A 16,837-nucleotide genomic window follows, 5' to 3' on the forward strand; every position below is an offset into this window, starting at 1 on the left:
TGTTTTTACTTGTGGGTGGCTATTCTCCTTCAGCTTTTGCACTAAACTGGCTAGATCTGGTTCTCCAGGGGGTGTATAGGCTCAGAGGGAGGAGCTACACTTTTTAGTGTAGTACTTTGTGTGTCCTCCGGAGGCAGAAGCTATACACCCAATGTCTGGATCTCCCAATACGGAACTATAAGAAAAAGAATTTCCGGTAAGTAAACAAAATTCTCTTTTTTGGGATTTATGGAAGCTTCTGCTTCCCCTCGACACCCAGTGATTGTGGTCACTGGATTAAGATGTGATGTCAGTGTTTGATATACTGTGTTCACTGCACTTGTTCTGGAAGACAGGAGGTGATCGTAAACAACCTCTGCCTTCTTTGTGGAATGGGGGGGAGGCACTGTGAAAATTGCATAATTGTAAATTTTTAGTTTTTAAAGGGAATCTGTCACCTTGTTTTTGCCACTAACCAAGAGAGCAGCATAACGTATGGGCAGAGATCCTGATTCCAGCAGTGTTTCACTTACTGGTCTGCTTGGTGTAGTTGGGATAAATTCACTGCTTAATCAGCAGTAGATTATCATTACAGGACTACTTGATTTGCTGTAAGGTAGTCCAGCATATTCATGAGCTCTGTGTAACTGCTAGATTTGCAGCAGAGAAAACATGGATTTTATCAAAATGACAGCAAACAGCTCAGTAAATGACACATCCCTGGAATCGGGGTCTCTGTCTCTACATTATACTGCTCTTAAATGGGGGAGCAAAAACCTGGTGACAGATTCCCTGTAATAAAGGTCTTGATATTTATAAAAAACAAACTGCCGCCATAAGAAATCCATATAACACAAATACCTGACTTGAACAATAGTTAATTTTCTGATAGCTTGCTATTTAAGCTAAGTTGTCAAGATCTGTTATGCTGATTGTAAAATATAGCGGTGATGCAATAACATATTATTTTCTTTATCGATTGAATGAGGTTCTGATGTTTGTGTTTTGTTTCTCCAGAGTTGTTTTCCAATTCAAAAGCTCTAAGAAGTCAAATAATGGCACCGATGTCAATGCCGGTCAAATACCCCAGTTACTATATAGGTAAGAACCACTGCTCCTCAGTATTCAAAGCTGATGTATGAAAATGATCTTGGAGAAAGTGTCATATTTCTCAATTGCTGAATCAGTCTCCTCTCCCCACCTCCTGTGCTGTATAGAAAAGTCTGTTTTTTACATCATGCTTTAAAATGAACATGTCACATGGAAAATGCAGTTCCAGTCAGCAGGCAGTAAGATGTAAAACAGCGAATGATATGTAGTTTGTGAGCAAAAGAAGGATTTTTGTGTACTCGCCGTAAAATCTTTGAGTCTTCATTGGGGGACACGGGACCATGAGTGTATGCTGCTGTGACTAGGAGGCTGACACTAAGTAAACAGAAAAAGTTAGCTCCTCCCTAGCAGTGTACAAGGATCATCCGGCAAAGTAAGAACAACCCAATATCCAAACAGGGTGGGTGCTGTGTCCCCCAATGAAGACTCAGAGAAAGAGATTCTACGGTGAGTACACAAAAATCCTTCTTTCTCTATCGTTTCATTGGGGGACACAGGACCATGGTACGTCCAAAAGCAGGCCCTGGGTGGGTAAAGGAGCAAATCACACAGATCCAGACTAAAAACCTCTGTGAGAATTCGCTGTCCAAATGTGCACCACCCTTTTTATAAGTGTGCAACAGCCGCCTGCAACACTTTTCTCCCAAGGCAGGCATCCGCTGACGCCTGGGTGTGCACCTGGTAAAACCTGGCAAAGGTATGTAGGCTGGACCATGTGGCGGCTTTGCAGACTTGTTCGGCCGACGCCTGATGTCTGATTGCCCAAGACGCCCCTACTGCACGGGTGGAATGTGCCTTTACTCCCCTCAGAGGAGACTTGTCCCTAATCCTGTAGGCTTCTGATATGGCCGACCTGATCCATCTTGCAATCGTGGCCTTGGACGTCGGCATGCCCCTCTTGGGACCAGTAGGCAGGACGAACAGACTGTCTGACTTGCGGAAAGGCGCAGTTCTCGAGACGTAAATACTGAGAGCTCGCACTAGGTCAAATGTGTGCAGAGACCTTTCCAAGATGTGAGCGGGGGCCGGACAGAAAGATGGAAGAACGATCTCCTCGTTCAAATGAAAAGGCGATACTACCTTTGGCAAGAACGATGGACACAGGTGCAGGACAACTTTTGTCCTGGTGGAAAACTAGAAATGGCGACCGGCATGAGAGGGCTGCCAGCTCTCACGTTCTCCTGATTGAAGTGACTGCCACCAAAAAGGCCACCTTCCAGGATAGGTGTGAAACTAAAGATTCCTTTAATGGTTCGAACGGAGCTCCTTGGAGGGACCCTAACACCAGATTGAGGTCCCATGGTTCTAGTGGGGGACGATATGGCAGTGTCAGATGGGCGACTCCCTGGATGAAAGTTTTGACTTGTGGACAAGTTGCTAAATTTTTCTGGAATAGGACCGAGAGAGCCGACACCTGCCCTTTGAAGGTTGCAAGCAAGAGACCCGCATCTAAACCTGACTGTAGAAAAGACAGTAAAACTGGCAGTGACAAGTCAAGTGGAGATGATTTGTCGTTGGCCTCACACCATTGAAAGAAGGCCCTCCAAGTGCGGTAGTAGATTATTGAAGAAGGCTTTCGGGCCCTGACCATAGTCTGTATCACCTTTGGAGCAAAGCCTGCCTGGGCTAGTACCCAGGATTCAACAGCCATGCTGTCAAATTGAGAACCCCTGAATTTTGATGAGAGGACCTTGAGACAGCAGGTTTGGACAATCTTGGAGCCGCCATGGGGTGTCTGCGATGAGCTGCGTGAGTTCTGCGAACCACGCTCGCCTGGGCCACTCAGGGGCTACGAGAATCACTGGGATGCCTTCTGCTTTGATTTTCTTGAGGACTCTTGGGATCAGTGGAAGCGGTGGAAAGATGAATGGCAGCTTGAACTTATTCCACGGAATGATGAGAGCGTCGACTCCTAGCGCCCGCTGGTCGTGATAACGGGAGATGAACTGTGGAACTTGATTGTTGAACAGAGAGGCCATCAGGTCCACATCCGGAGTCCCCCATCTGTGGCAGATCTGTTTGAAAACCTTGCCTGCTGAGGAAGTCGGCTGCCCAATTTTCTACGCCGGGGATGTGTACTGCAGAAATCCTGGAGTGGTGAAACACTGCCCACTGGATGATCTTCACCTCTCTCATCGCTATGACACTTATTGTGCCGGCCTGGTGGTTGATGTACACCACCGCTGTGGCGTTGTCCGACTGGATCCTGATTGGAGATCCCTTTATGAAGCGTTGGAACTTCTGCAGGGCTCGTAGGATGGCTCTGAACTCCAAGATGTTGATAGGGAGCCGGCTCTCCTGGAAGGACCACCGACCGTGAGCCGTATATTTTTGAAACACCGCTCCCCAGCCCAGAAGACTGGCATCGGTGGTGACTGTCTGCCAGTGCAATGGTAGGAATGACCTTCCCCTGGATAGATTTGGGCCGCTGGTCCACCACAGAAGCGGAAGGACGGATGGATCCTGCGATCCAGGGTAAATAGAGATTTGTCCCATTTTGTTCAGCAGGGTTAGCTAAAGGGGACGAAGGTGGAAGCGAGCAAACGGAACCGCCTCTATTGCTGCCACCATCCGACCAAGGACTCTCATGCCAAAACGTATGGACACCGCACCCGAGTGGCGGAGGATCTTGAGGTCTCTTTGGAGGGAGACAATTTTCTCCTGCGGGAGGAACACGCGCCCTTGGATGGTATCGAACTCCATGCCTAGGAAGGTAATCCGGCGGGCCGTGAGAACTATATTTTCCTATCCTGAGTTTAAAATTTCTCTGACCCAGGCGTCCGTGATCCAAGGCAGCCAGACGTGTTGGAAGCGAGACAGGCGTCACCCACCTGATCTGCACTGGGGTGTGACTACCTCGAGTCATTTAGCAGGGAAACTCTGTGATCTTGATGTCGACTTGGATGGCTGGCGTGGTCTAGAATGCCAGGAAGGGTTTGTTTTGAAAGACGGATTCTTTCTGTTTCTCTGCGGGGATCTGTTTCTCTTAGGATGTGTTGGGGAACTGAAGCTGCGAAAGGACTGGAACCTTGGGGTTGGCTGGCGACGCGGGATACGTCTAGGTCTCAGCTGTGGAAGAGAGGTGCTCTTGCCTCCTGTAGCCTCGGCGATAATCTTATCTAGTCTGTCCCCAAACAGACGACCTCCTGCAAACGGGAGGGCGGTAAGCGATTTCTTAGAGGCCACGTCCTCATTCCAGGCTCTGAGCCAGATCGCACAACGGATGGCCACCGTGTTGCTAGCTGCTTGTGCTGCGCAGTTGGCAGGTGACAGGGATGCATTGATTATGTACTCACCCGCGAGAGCCATTTGTGCTGAAATGTTGACGAACTCTGGATCGCTAGAACCAGCGCGAAGACCCCTACAGAGAGTATCGGCCCAGGACACCATGGCTTTTGCACCCAAACGGCGGCGAAAGTTGGGGTAAGGACCGCGCCCGCTGCCTCAAAGGCCAAACGGGCGTATCTTTCAATGTTTAGATCCGTGGCGTCTCTGAGAGATGCCCCATTCGGGAGAGAGAGTACTCTGTGGGACGACAGGCGGGACACAGGAGGGTCGACTACAGGCGAGCCTGCCCATTCCTTCCTGGGTTCCTCAGAGAAGGGGTAGTGTAAATCAATCGACTTACCATTGGTGAACATCTTGTCCGGTTGTTGTCTGTGCTTGTGTAGTATCTCAGCAAATTCTGGATGGTCACAGAATTGCCTGTGGGCACGCTTAACCCGTTTGAAGGAGACATGTGAGCTCTGGGTGGAACCGGGGTCCGTCTGAACCTTCAGTGTTTGATTTACTGCTTCCACCAGACTATCCACCATGCGCCTGATATCGGCTGTCTGATCTGAATCCAGCAGCGAGGCTGCATCCGACTCCTCTCCTGAGAGGTTAGACTGTTCCGCAGATTAGCGGTAATCGGGACCCGGAGGTGAGAGAGACCTCTGGGAAGAATTTGAAGACTAGACTCGGCGGGTCCGCTTCTGAGCTCCAGTAGCAGGGTCTGGATCAGACTGACTGTCGTCATGAGGCGGCTGAACTTGAGGGTCATGGCCGGACGTCGGTAGAGATTGCAACGCCTGCTCGATGGTCAGCAACGCCCTTGAAAGTGAGTCTACCGACTGGGACAGGGAAGTCAACCAGTCCGGGGGAGGGGGCACATTGGTGATCGGGGCGTCATGCACTGTTGCAGTAGCGACGGCGGTGCTGGTGGTGTCTGAGGGGATCTGCGTGGGCTGTGGGTCTGGGACGCAAGCCGAGCAGAGGGGCGTAGGCTGGCCTTGGGAGAATTTTGCCTTGCAGGATGTGCATGCGAAATACATTATAAATGGGGCCTGTTTGGATCGGGATGACTTAGAATTAGGCATGGGTGCTCAGGAAAAACTCTACTAGTGACACTAGGGAGGAGACAGGAGAAAGGAGAAAAAAGAGAGAAAAAGAAGTTGAGAAAACACTGACTTCTATGCAGGAGCAGCGCTCACCCAGGTCCTGTGTCCTGCCCAGGTCAGCAGAGGTCTCAGAGCTGCGGTGACGGCACTGGGAGTGAAGCAGGGGTGCTGGCTGGTAACAGGCCCGCTTCTCGCCGAAGAGGAGAGCCGTTGAAGAAAAAAAAACACCAGGTTTTTTTTTTTTTTGTTCTGGAGTGGGCGTGCACGGGGGCTGGCTAGGTTGTTGTATCCGGGCAGGAGTATGCAGGGGGCGTGAAGTCGGGGAAAAAGCGCGTGCGACCGTGGGGGGTAGGATGTAGGGGTCGGGAAGGCCTGGGAGTTGCAGTGAGCCCTTGCTGCCTCACCCAGAAACACTCCTGGGACGGTACCGTAGGGGAGGACGGGGAGTGTGCCCGTGAGAACTTGACCCCAAGCAATCCTGGGACCGTACTGTAGGGATGGTTGGGGGAGAGGGCCTGACTTCTCGAGCCTCTGCACCCCTGGGGACGGTACCCGGAGGTATGGAGCAGGCGAGGGGTGCTCTCTGTTGCAGAGAATTTAACCCTGCATAGTAAGAAAAAAATTGAAAAAATGAGAAGGCTGAGCGACTCCGTAGAAAAGGCAAGAAAAAAACGGAAAAAGACAATTGGCTGAGGTTGGCCCAAATTGAAAAAAATATGGGCCTACTTCAGCCTCCTACGACACGAAGCAAAAAACTGGCGTAGATCCGCCTCCGGCTCAGGGTGTACACTGCTAGGGAGGAGCGGTTTTTCTGTTCACTTAGTGTCAGCCTCCTAGTCACAGCAGCGTACACCCATGGTCCTGTGTCCCCCAATGAAACGATAGAGAAAAAGATTCCGTTGAACTCCTATTTTATTTATGCGAGTCTCCGGTCATCCTAGACTTTCCAATAAAGAGGGTGTTCTTAATCAATGACTGACATTCTTATTTGTATAAGTGTGAGTATCGAGTCATTCCCTGATCAGGGCTGTCCACTGTACAGAAACACATGGAATAAGAGATCTAACAGACTGAATTTATAGTGCATATTTTCACAATAACAAATGTTTATCTGCTCAGCTACTTAGGCTTTATATCATGCAGGTGAGGTACTGTTGAGGGAATAACATATTTTAATGTAGCCACTGCTCCAGTAAGGCAGAAAGTCTTTATTGTTTTTGTTTTGCTTTGCTTATATTGCGCCATCATATTCGGCAGTACTTTACAGGCATTTTCATCACTGTCCCACTGACTCACAATCTTCGCTATCAGTATGTCTTTTGGAGTGTGGGAAGATCCTTGATAACTGAGGAAGCTCATGCAAACACACTGCGAACATAAAGCTGGGGTCACACTAAACGACAGCGACGTCGCTGTTACGTCACCATTTTCTGTGACGTAGCAGCGACCTTGTAAGTCGCTGTTATGATCGCTGCTTAGCTGTCAAACAGCAGCCGAAGCAGCGATCATAACGACACACGTCGCTGTGCTGCAACATGTGCAGAGAGCAGGAAGCCGCGCACACTGAGCGCTGGCTCCCTGCTCTCCTAGCTACAGTACACATCGGGTTAATTACACGATGTGTACTACAGCTACATGTGCAGAGAGCAGGAGCCGGCGCTGGCAGCGTGAGAGCGGCGGAGGCTGGTAACGAAGGTAAATATCGGGTAACCACCTTGGTTACCCGATGTTTACCTTGGTTACAGCCTACCGCAGCTGCCAGGAAAAAGGAAAAAAAAAAAAAAAAAAAGTTTACCCGATCTTTAAGCCAAACCCCATATAAGTCTGAGACCCGAACTGAAGTGTTTTAAAATGGTGTTAGTAAGGACTAGAAGGCTGCACAAGGAAGCAAAATGAGGATAAAAGCAGGACAATTATACTAAGTTTCTGCGTGCATGGCTGTCATCCTGCTTCTGGGTCTGCTCGTTAAACTTTATGAAAAGTCATTGCTTCCCCTGCCCACCCTCTGTGACAGCACCTGAGATTGGTTGCACTCACACTGCCAGCGTCTGTGATTGGTTGCCCACACACTAGCTGTCGGTGTCCCTGAAGTGGAGTGTAACAAATTATTGTAAAAAATGATGGCGTCCCCTGTAGTTTGTTACCCAGCACAGCTAAAGCAGACAGCTGAAAGTGGTAGCCCTCAGCTGTGTACTTTATCTTGGCTGTGTATCAAAACATGAGGGATTCTACTCTGGTTTATTTAAATTTAAAACAAAAAAAGTGATATGCAGTCAAGACAAGATAAAGCAGATTGCTGCTGACTGGTATTCCCAGACTTTTGAGGCCCATGGTAATTGGAACCTCCCTAGCCAAAAAATAGCAGCCCTCAGCCATCCCAGAATTGTTGCATCCATTAGATGCACCAATTCTGTTGCTTACCCAGTTCATCCCGATTGCCGTGAAGTGGTGGCAATTGGAGTAATATAAGGGGTTAATGACAGCTGTCATCAAGCCTGAGTAAAAGGATTATAATCTGTTTTGTGTGTATTTCTTTTATTTACAAAAAAAACCCCACACCCTTTTCCTCCAATTAACACCTAAAACACCCCTGCAGGTCTTTCATAATCCACAGACACTATGATCAGGGCTACTACATCCTGAGGTCGCAGTGCGTGGTCACATTAAAACATATGACCGACCACTTCAGTGTCCAGGACACACTGACTGAGCCACAGGTGTGAGACTGGTGACGTCAGTGAGTTCACTGGAGCCTGGTCACAGCTGGTGGTTCCCATGGTACCCCAACTGTGACTTCAGGTAAACTCACCTGAGGTGAACTCATTGAACTCAAATCCAGTAATCCGGCACAGTTCAATGGTCCTGGATTATTCGATTGACTTCAATGGGAATCTATTACCTTTTTAACTGGCAGCATTGAATTCAATAATCCGGTTATCCAGCAGCATTGAATTCAATACTGGATAACTGGAATGTTCACATATTCCAGTTTTCTGTGATTGAGTTTACCTGAGGTCACAGCCAGGGTACTATGGGAATCTCCAGCTGTGACTTCAGGTGAACTAACTGACGTCGATGCTCACAACTGCAGTTCTGTTAGTGTGTCCCTGACGCCGCAGTGATCAGTCTCGTTTTCTAATGTGCACTCGCACTGAACAGAGAATGTGACATAATAAAAAATGGCTTAAATAATAATAGGTAAATTCCTTCTCGTTAAAGCCACAAAGCGGATGGTCACTGCGTTAATGGGGTTGTGTAAGGGTTTTAGTTTTGTTTTGTTTTTTTAAATACTAAAATGTTTTCATTTAAAAATAAAGAACATTTTATACAGATACATGCTGGTAACTTCCCCACTACTCCACGGTCCCTACGGCAGAATCCTTTCCAGCCCATGTAAACTTGCCGGATTGCTCAGACCTCTTCCTTTACTTCAATCAAGCTGTAATTAGATTGCAACTGAGTGACTGAAGCTCTGGGCAAATTGTGAACAAGTGACATTCCCATTTAATGTTGTCCCGTGTGTTATGCGACAATGTTTTTATTTTTATGAATTTGAAATCTCGTGTGCCAATCCTCTTCCAGGTTGCCCACAAGTGATGGGAGTGCTGCTAAAGGAAAACAGCAAGTCAGTGAACCAGTGCATATCCTGAAGAGATCATTTGCTCGGTCCGTGTCAGTGGTATGTTTTTATTTTCTCCTCTACTTTACATTTGCTCTGACCACACATTTTCTCTGACTCTGCTGAATTGTGCTTTTTATTGCTTTGCCCAGGAGTGCTTTGAGTCCCTGCTGAGCATTTTGCACTGGAGTTGGACCACTTTGGTTCTAGGTGTAGAGGAGCTGAGAGGGCTGAAAGGCTTTCAGTACACGGCCACACTATTGGATTTAGAGAGATTACGATTTGTCGGGACTTGCTGTCTGCGACTGCTGAGAGTCTACACGTGTGAGATATACCCCATATCAGGTAAAGTACAGAACATGAAATAATATTAGGAACATGTGTTTTATTTATTTACAAATATGATTAAAGTGCATTTTCTTTTCAAAACCTCTGAAATAACATAATTTTTACTTATTTTGCATAGTTTAACCCCTTAATGACCATGGGTGGTAAAATTAAGTCCTAGCGGTCATAGGGTTAATCTCCCTCTGCTGCTGCTGCTAGCATCAGCCGGAGATCGGCGCACATCTCAGCTGATTTATACAGCTGAGATGTTTGCCTAGTAGGCATGAGCGGAATCGTTATCCTCCCGTGCTGTTTAACCCCTTAAATGGCTCTGTCAATAAGTGACAGCGCTATTATAATCGCAAGTGTGGTAAACCTTTACTTACCGCCGATACCGGAAGTCGCGTGACGTGATCATGTGACTTCCGGTGGTTCTCATGGTAACACAGGGCCATGTGATGACTGTAGCTCACATGACTCACTGTTTCACCCGACCCAGAGCTGGGTGAGACAGATGAGCATATCTGCTGTGTAGCTGTGATCAGCAGATATAGCAGAGTGATCAGACAGCTGATCCATATAGCCACTTAGGGGACCTAGTAAAATAAAAAAAAAAGTTTTTAAGAAAAGTTTTTAAAAAAAAAAATTAAAAAAAAACCCCAAAAGTTAAAATCATTCCCCTTTCGCCCCATTGAAATTGAAAGGGTTAAAAAAATATACACACATCAGATTTACCATATAATGAACACAGTGAATAAAATATCTCAAAAACAATAGTGCTATTGCACTTTTTTGCAATTTTTACGCATTTAGAATTTTTTTGCAGTTTTCTAGTACACTATATGGTAAATCTCATGGTTGCAATTAAAAGTACAGCTCGTTCCGCAAAAAACGAGCCCCCACGACACCATATTGACTGAAAAATAAAGTTACGTCTCTCGGAAGAAGAATGGGGGGGGGGGACAGAAAACACAAAATTGGCTGGTCGTGAAGGGGTTAGAACATGCAATATACTGTATAGGTGTATACAGACGGTTTGGGTCTTGGCACATACTCACTTTCTCTATTTTTTGTTTTCCTTGCGCTTGTCTGATGTTGATTTTCTGCCAATCTGTTGTTCTAATTTGATTCCTTGTATATTATTGTTCAGACATGTGCATGTGCCCCAGAATCTGTGCACAGAATAGCTCATGAGAGCTCTTGCCCCTGGTTCATTTTAATTTTACCTTGAGCAGTCATCTTTGAGGACTCTCATGTGATGGGCTAAGAATAAGGGTCCATTTCATTGGAGAGAAAGAGTCACCTTCTTGGAAGTCATTTGACTAAATCCTCACAAATGGGAATATATCTGTATCACTGTGTTGGAAACTATTTGAGACATCTCATTAAAATGAAACCTTAGGTGATAAAAAGGTATATTTTTTTTATTTTTACTCACTTATATAGTGCTAATAACCCATTAATGACCGCGGGCAGTAAAGCTACGTCCTAGCGGTCAGTGTTGTTCCCCACTGGCTGTCGCGGGCAGCTGGGGGGATCCACTCACATGTCAGCTGATTTCTACAGCTGACGTGTGCCTTGCAGGTACAAGTGGAATCGCTATCCACCAGTACCTGTTAACCTCTTAAATGGTGACCCACCTCCGGAAGTCATGTAACATGATCACGTGAAGCTGATGGTTGTCATGGTAGCACAGGGTCATGTGATGACTCCTGTAGCTCACTTGACTCAGGACTGTAACCAGCAGCCAAGTACTGCAGGTTACAAGAGATTTCTCCCGGGTGCTGCTCTGATCGGGGAAAAAAGAATGAACGATGAAGACTGCTGATCCCTTATAGCCCCCTTGGGGGGACTAGTAAAGTTTAAAAAAAAAAAAAAAAGTAAAACCAAAAAGTTCTGAAAACTAAAAGTTCAAATCACCCCCCTTTTGCCCCATTGAAAATTACAGGGCTAAAAAACATACAAAAAAATTATACACACATTTGGTATCGCCGCATTTAGAAGTACCCGATCAAAATATAAAATTAATCTGATCGATAAACGGCGTAGTGGCAAAATTCCAAACACTAAAATTACGTTTTTCTTTGTCGCTCCATTGGGAGACCCAGACAATTGGGGTGTATAGCTATGCCTCCGGAGGCCACACAAAGTATTACACTAAAAGTGTAAAGCCCCTCCCCTTCTGCCTATACACCCCCCGTGCCTCACGGGCTCCTCAGTTTTTATGCTTTGTGCGAAGGAGGCTGACATCCACGCATAAGCTCCACAGCTTAGTCAGCAGCAGCTGCTGACTAGGTCGGATGGAAGAAAAGAGGGCCCATAACAGGGCCCCCAGCATGCTCCCTTCTCACCCCACTTTGTCGGCGGTGTTGTTAAGGTTGAGGTACCCATTGCGGGTACACAGGCAGGAGCCACATGCTGTTTTCCTTCCCCATCCCTTAATGGGCTCTGGGTGAAGTGGGATCCGGACGGTCTCCAGGCACTGGGACCGTGCTCCCTCCGCAGCCCCTGGGAATCTGCTGGATAGGAGCTGGGTATCGTCAGGGACAAGGCCCTGCTACTATGAGGTACTCTGTGTCCCCGTGGGGACCGCGCATGGAGCGCTTGTGCCATACACATTACAGCACTGCTGGGTGTGTTAGTGCGCTGGGGACTACCGCGCATGGAGCGCTTGTGCCATACACATTGCAGCACTGCTGGGTGTGTTAGTGCGCCGGGGACTACCGCGCGGCCGCGCTTATTGCCGGCCGCGCTTATAACTTTAGTCCCCGGCTTCTGCGGCCTAGTGTCGTATATTCCCGCCCACAGGCCTGCCAGTCAGGGGAAGGGCGGGACGCTGCACAGATCGTCAGCGCTGAGGGCTGGAGCATACATTAGTATCCTCCTCCCTCCTCACTCAGTACACTGGGGCACTAGATTCCCGCACTTTTCTTGGGCACGCCCACGGTCCCCTCCTCCCCACAGAACGCCGGCAGCCATTCCTGTCAGCGATTCAGACGCTGGAGAGGAGAGACAACACAGGGAGACCCAGGCAGGGAATCTGGTGATCACACAACCGCTCTGAGCGGTCGGTAAGCAGCACCTGTGGTGCTGGCCCCACTGAGTACCGAAGTGTGTGTATATGTATGTGTGTGTGTATATATATTCAGGCCCCGGGCACTGTCCAATCCTTGACCCCTGGTCCCCCTCAATTGGAACAGCAAAGTACCCCTGGGGTAACCCATAGGTCCCAGGGTGAGGTCTCTGACACGGACCGCAGTCCCAGGCCGCCCAAGCGGGGTCGCTGGGAAATTCCCTCCACTTCATCACACTGTTCAGGGTCCCAGCAGGAGGACTCTCTGGAGGATGAAGCGGAGGTATCAGATCAGGATTCTGATCCTGAAGCCGCTCTCAACCTAGATACACCTGAAGGTGACGCAGTAGTGAATGACCTTATAGCGACCATCAATCAGGTGTTGGATATTTCTCCCCCAGCTCCTCCAATTGAGGAGTCTGCTTCTCAGGAGAAATTCCGTTTCAGGTTTCCCAAGCGTACATTAAATATGTTTCTGGATCACTCTGACTTCAGAGAGGCAATCCAGAAAAACCGAGACTGTCCAGACAAGCGTTTTTCCAAGCGCCTTAAGGACACACGTTATCCCTTCCCCCCCGAGGTTGTCAAGGGCTGGGCTCAGTGTCCTAAGGTGGATCCTCCAATCTCCAGACTGGCGGCTAGATCCATAGTTGCAGTGGAAGATGGGGCTTCACTCAAAGATGCCACTGACAGACAGATGGAACTATGGTTGAAATCCATCTATGAAGCTATCGGCGCGTCTTTTGCTCCAGCATTCGCAGCCGTATGGGCACTCCAAGCTATCTCAGCTTGTCAGGCGCAGATTAATGCAGTAACACGTACATCTGCCCCGCAAGTGGTGTCCTTAACCACTCAGGCGTCGGCGTTTGCGTCCTACGCCATTAATGCTATCCTGGACTCGGCGAGCCATACGGCGGTGGCATCCGCTAATTCGGTGGTACTCCGCAGGGCCATGTGGCTACGTGAATGGAAGGCAGACTCTGCTTCCAAAAAGTTCTTAACCGGTTTGCCATTGTCTGGCGACCGCTTGTTTGGTGAGCGATTGGATGAAATCATTAAACAATCCAAGGGAAAGGATTCATCCTTACCCCAGTCCAAACCAAACAGACCTCAACCACGGAAGGTACAATCGAGGTTTCGGTCCTTTCGGACCGCGGGCAGGTCTCAATTTTCCTCGTCCAAAAGGCCTCAGAAAGATCAGAGGAACTCCGATTCATGGCGGTCTAAGTCACGTCCTAAAAAGACCGCCGGAGGAACCGCTCCCAAAGCGGCCTCCTCATGACTTTCGGCCTCCTCAAACCGCATCCTCGGTCGGTGGCAGGCTCTCCCGCTTTTGCGACGCCTGGCTGCCACAAGTAAAAGACCGATGGGTGAGAGACATTCTATCTCACGGTTACAGGATAGAGTTCAGCTCTCGTCCTCCGACTCGATTCTTCAGAACATCTCCGCCCCCCGACAGAGCCGAGGCTCTTCTGCAGGCGGTGTGCACTCTGAAGGCAGAAGGAGTGGTGATCCCTGTTCCTCTTCAGCAACGGGGTCACGGTTTTTACTCCAACTTGTTCGTGGTGCCAAAAAAGGACGGATCCTTCCGTCCCGTTCTGGACCTAAAACTGCTCAACAAGCATGTGAAAACCAGGCGGTTCCGGATGGAATCGCTCCGCTCCGTCATCACCTCAATGTCCCAAGGAGATTTCCTAGCATCAATCGACATCAAAGATGCTTATCTCCACGTACCGATTGCACCAGAGCATCAGCGCTTCCTGCGTTTCGCCATAGGGGACGAACACCTTCAGTTCGTGGCACTGCCTTTTGGCCTGGCGACAGCCCCACGGGTCTTCACCAAGGTCATGGCAACAGTGGTGGCAATCCTACACTCTCAGGGACACTCGGTGATCCCTTACTTAGACGATCTACTTGTCAAGGCACCCTCTCAAGGGGCATGCCAACACAGCCTGAACATTGCTCTGGAAACTCTCCAGAGTTTCGGGTGGATCATCAATTTTCCAAAGTCAAATCTGACACCGGCCCAATCACTGACATATCTTGGCATGGAGTTTCATACTCTCTCAGCGATAGTGAAGCTTCCGTTGAACAAACAGCGTTCACTACAGACAGGGGTGCAATCTCTCCTTCAAGGTCAGTCACACCCCCGGAGGCGCCTCATGCACTTCCTAGGGAAGATGGTGGCAGCAATGGAGGCAGTTCCTTTTGCGCAGTTTCATCTGCGCCCACTTCAATGGGACATTCTCCGCAAATGGGACAGGAAGTTGACGTCCCTCGACAGGAACGTCTCCCTTTCTCGGGCAGCCAAAGCTTCCCTTCAGTGGTGGCTTCTCCCCACTTCTCTGTCGAAGGGGAAATCCTTCCTGCCCCCATCCTGGGCGGTGGTCACGACGGACGCGAGCCTGTCAGGGTGGGGAGCGGTCTTTCTCCACCACAGGGCTCAGGGCTCTTGGACTCAGACAGAGTCCTCCCTTCAGATCAATGTTCTGGAGATAAGGGCAGTGTATCTTGCCCTAAAGGCGTTCCAGCCGTGGCTGGAAGGCAAACAGATCCGAATTCAGTCGGACAACTCCACAGCGGTGGCATACATCAACCACCAAGGCGGGACACGCAGTCGGCAAGCCTTCCAGGAAGTCCGGCGGATTCTGCTGTGGGTGGAAGCCACAGCCTCCACCATATCCGCAGTTCACATCCCGGGCGTAGAAAACTGGGAAGCAGACTTTCTCAGTCGCCAGGGCATGGACGCAGGGGAATGGTCCCTTCACCCGGACGTGTTTCAGGAGATCTGTTGCCGCTGGGGCATGCCGGACGTCGACCTAATGGCGTCCCGGCACAACAACAAGGTCCCGACATTCATGGCACGGTCTCAAGATCACAGAGCTCTGGCGGCAGACGCATTAGTTCAGGATTGGTCGCAGTTTCAACTCCCTTATGTGTTTCCTCCTCTGGCACTGTTGCCCAGAGTGTTACGCAAGATCAGGGCCGACTGCCGCCGCGCCATCCTCGTCGCTCCAGACTGGCCGAGGAGGTCGTGGTACCCGGATCTGCGGCATCTCACGGTCGGCCAACCGTGGGCACTACCAGACCGACCAGACTTGCTGTCTCAAGGGCCGTTTTTCCATCTGAATTCTGCGGCCCTCAACCTGACTGTGTGGCCATTGAGTCCTGGATCCTAGCGTCTTCAGGATTATCTCAAGAGGTCATTGCCACTATGAGACAGGCTAGGAAACCAACGTCCGCCAAGATCTACCACAGGACGTGGAAAATATTCCTGTCGTGGTGCTCTGCTCAGGGTTTTTCTCCCTGGCCATTTACCTTGCCCACTTTTCTGTCCTTCCTTCAATCCGGATTGGAAAAGGGTTTGTCGCTCGGCTCCCTTAAGGGACAAGTCTCTGCGCTCTCTGTGTTTTTTCAGAAGCGCCTAGCCAGACTTCCACAGGTACGCACGTTCCTGCAGGGGGTTTGTCACATCGTCCCTCTTTACAAGCGTCCGTTAGAACCCTGGGATCTGAACAGGGTGCTGATGGTTCTTCAGAAACCACCGTTCGAGCCAATGAGGGATATTTCTCTCTCACGCCTTTCGCAGAAAGTGGTTTTCCTAGTAGCAGTCACTTCACTTCGGAGAGTGTCTGAGCTAGCAACGTTGTCGTGCAAAGCCCCTTTCCTGGTGTTTCACCAAGACAAGGTGGTTCTGCGTCCGGTTCCGGAATTTCTCCCTAAGGTGGTATCCCCTTTTCATCTCAATCAGGATATCTCCTTACCCTCTTTTTGTCCTCATCCAGTTCACCAATGTGAAAAGGATTTGCACTTGTTAGATCTGGTGAGAGCACTCAGATTCTACATTTCTCGTACGGCGCCCCTGCGCCGCTCGGATGCACTCTTTGTCCTTGTCGCTGGCCAGCGTAAAGGGACACAAGCTTCCAAATCAACCCTGGCTCGGTGGATCAAGGAACCAATTCTCGAAGCTTATCGTTCCTCGGGGCTTCCGGTTCCCTCAGGGCTGAAGGCCCATTCTACCAGGGCCGTGGGAGCGTCCTGGGCCTTGCGGCACCAGGCTACGGCTCAGCAGGTGTGTCAGGCAGCTACCTGGTCGAGCCTGCACACTTTCACGAAACACTATCAGGTGCATACCTATGCTTCGGCAGATGCCAGCCTAGGTAGGCGAGTCCTTCAGGCGGCGGTTGCCCACCTGTAGGACGGAGCCGTTACGGCTCTATTATGAGGTATTATTTACCCACCCAGGGACTGCTTTTGGACGTCCCAATTGTCTGGGTCTCCCAATGGAGCGACAAAGAAGGGAATTTTGTTTACTTACTGTAAATTCCTTTTCTTCTTGCTCCAATTGGG

At 49.4% G+C, this 16,837-nt stretch overlaps 1 protein-coding gene across 17 annotated transcripts in view; it reads left to right on the top strand.

Moving 5' to 3' along the window:
• MYCBP2 (MYC binding protein 2) overlaps positions 1-16,837 on the top strand; it is a 481,356-nt gene that overhangs the window by 226,861 nt on the left and 237,658 nt on the right. For all 17 annotated transcript variants that reach the window (XM_075336774.1, XM_075336775.1, XM_075336778.1 and 14 more), the window contains 3 exons: positions 997-1,080; positions 9,051-9,147; positions 9,240-9,432. In XM_075336774.1, the coding sequence (XP_075192889.1) occupies positions 997-1,080; positions 9,051-9,147; positions 9,240-9,432 (374 nt within the window). The remainder of the gene's footprint in view (positions 1-996; positions 1,081-9,050; positions 9,148-9,239; positions 9,433-16,837) is intronic.

The sequence above is a fragment of the Anomaloglossus baeobatrachus genome, chromosome 2 (assembly GCF_048569485.1).
Source record: "Anomaloglossus baeobatrachus isolate aAnoBae1 chromosome 2, aAnoBae1.hap1, whole genome shotgun sequence".
In the NCBI taxonomy this organism is placed as follows: Eukaryota; Metazoa; Chordata; class Amphibia; order Anura; family Aromobatidae; genus Anomaloglossus; species Anomaloglossus baeobatrachus.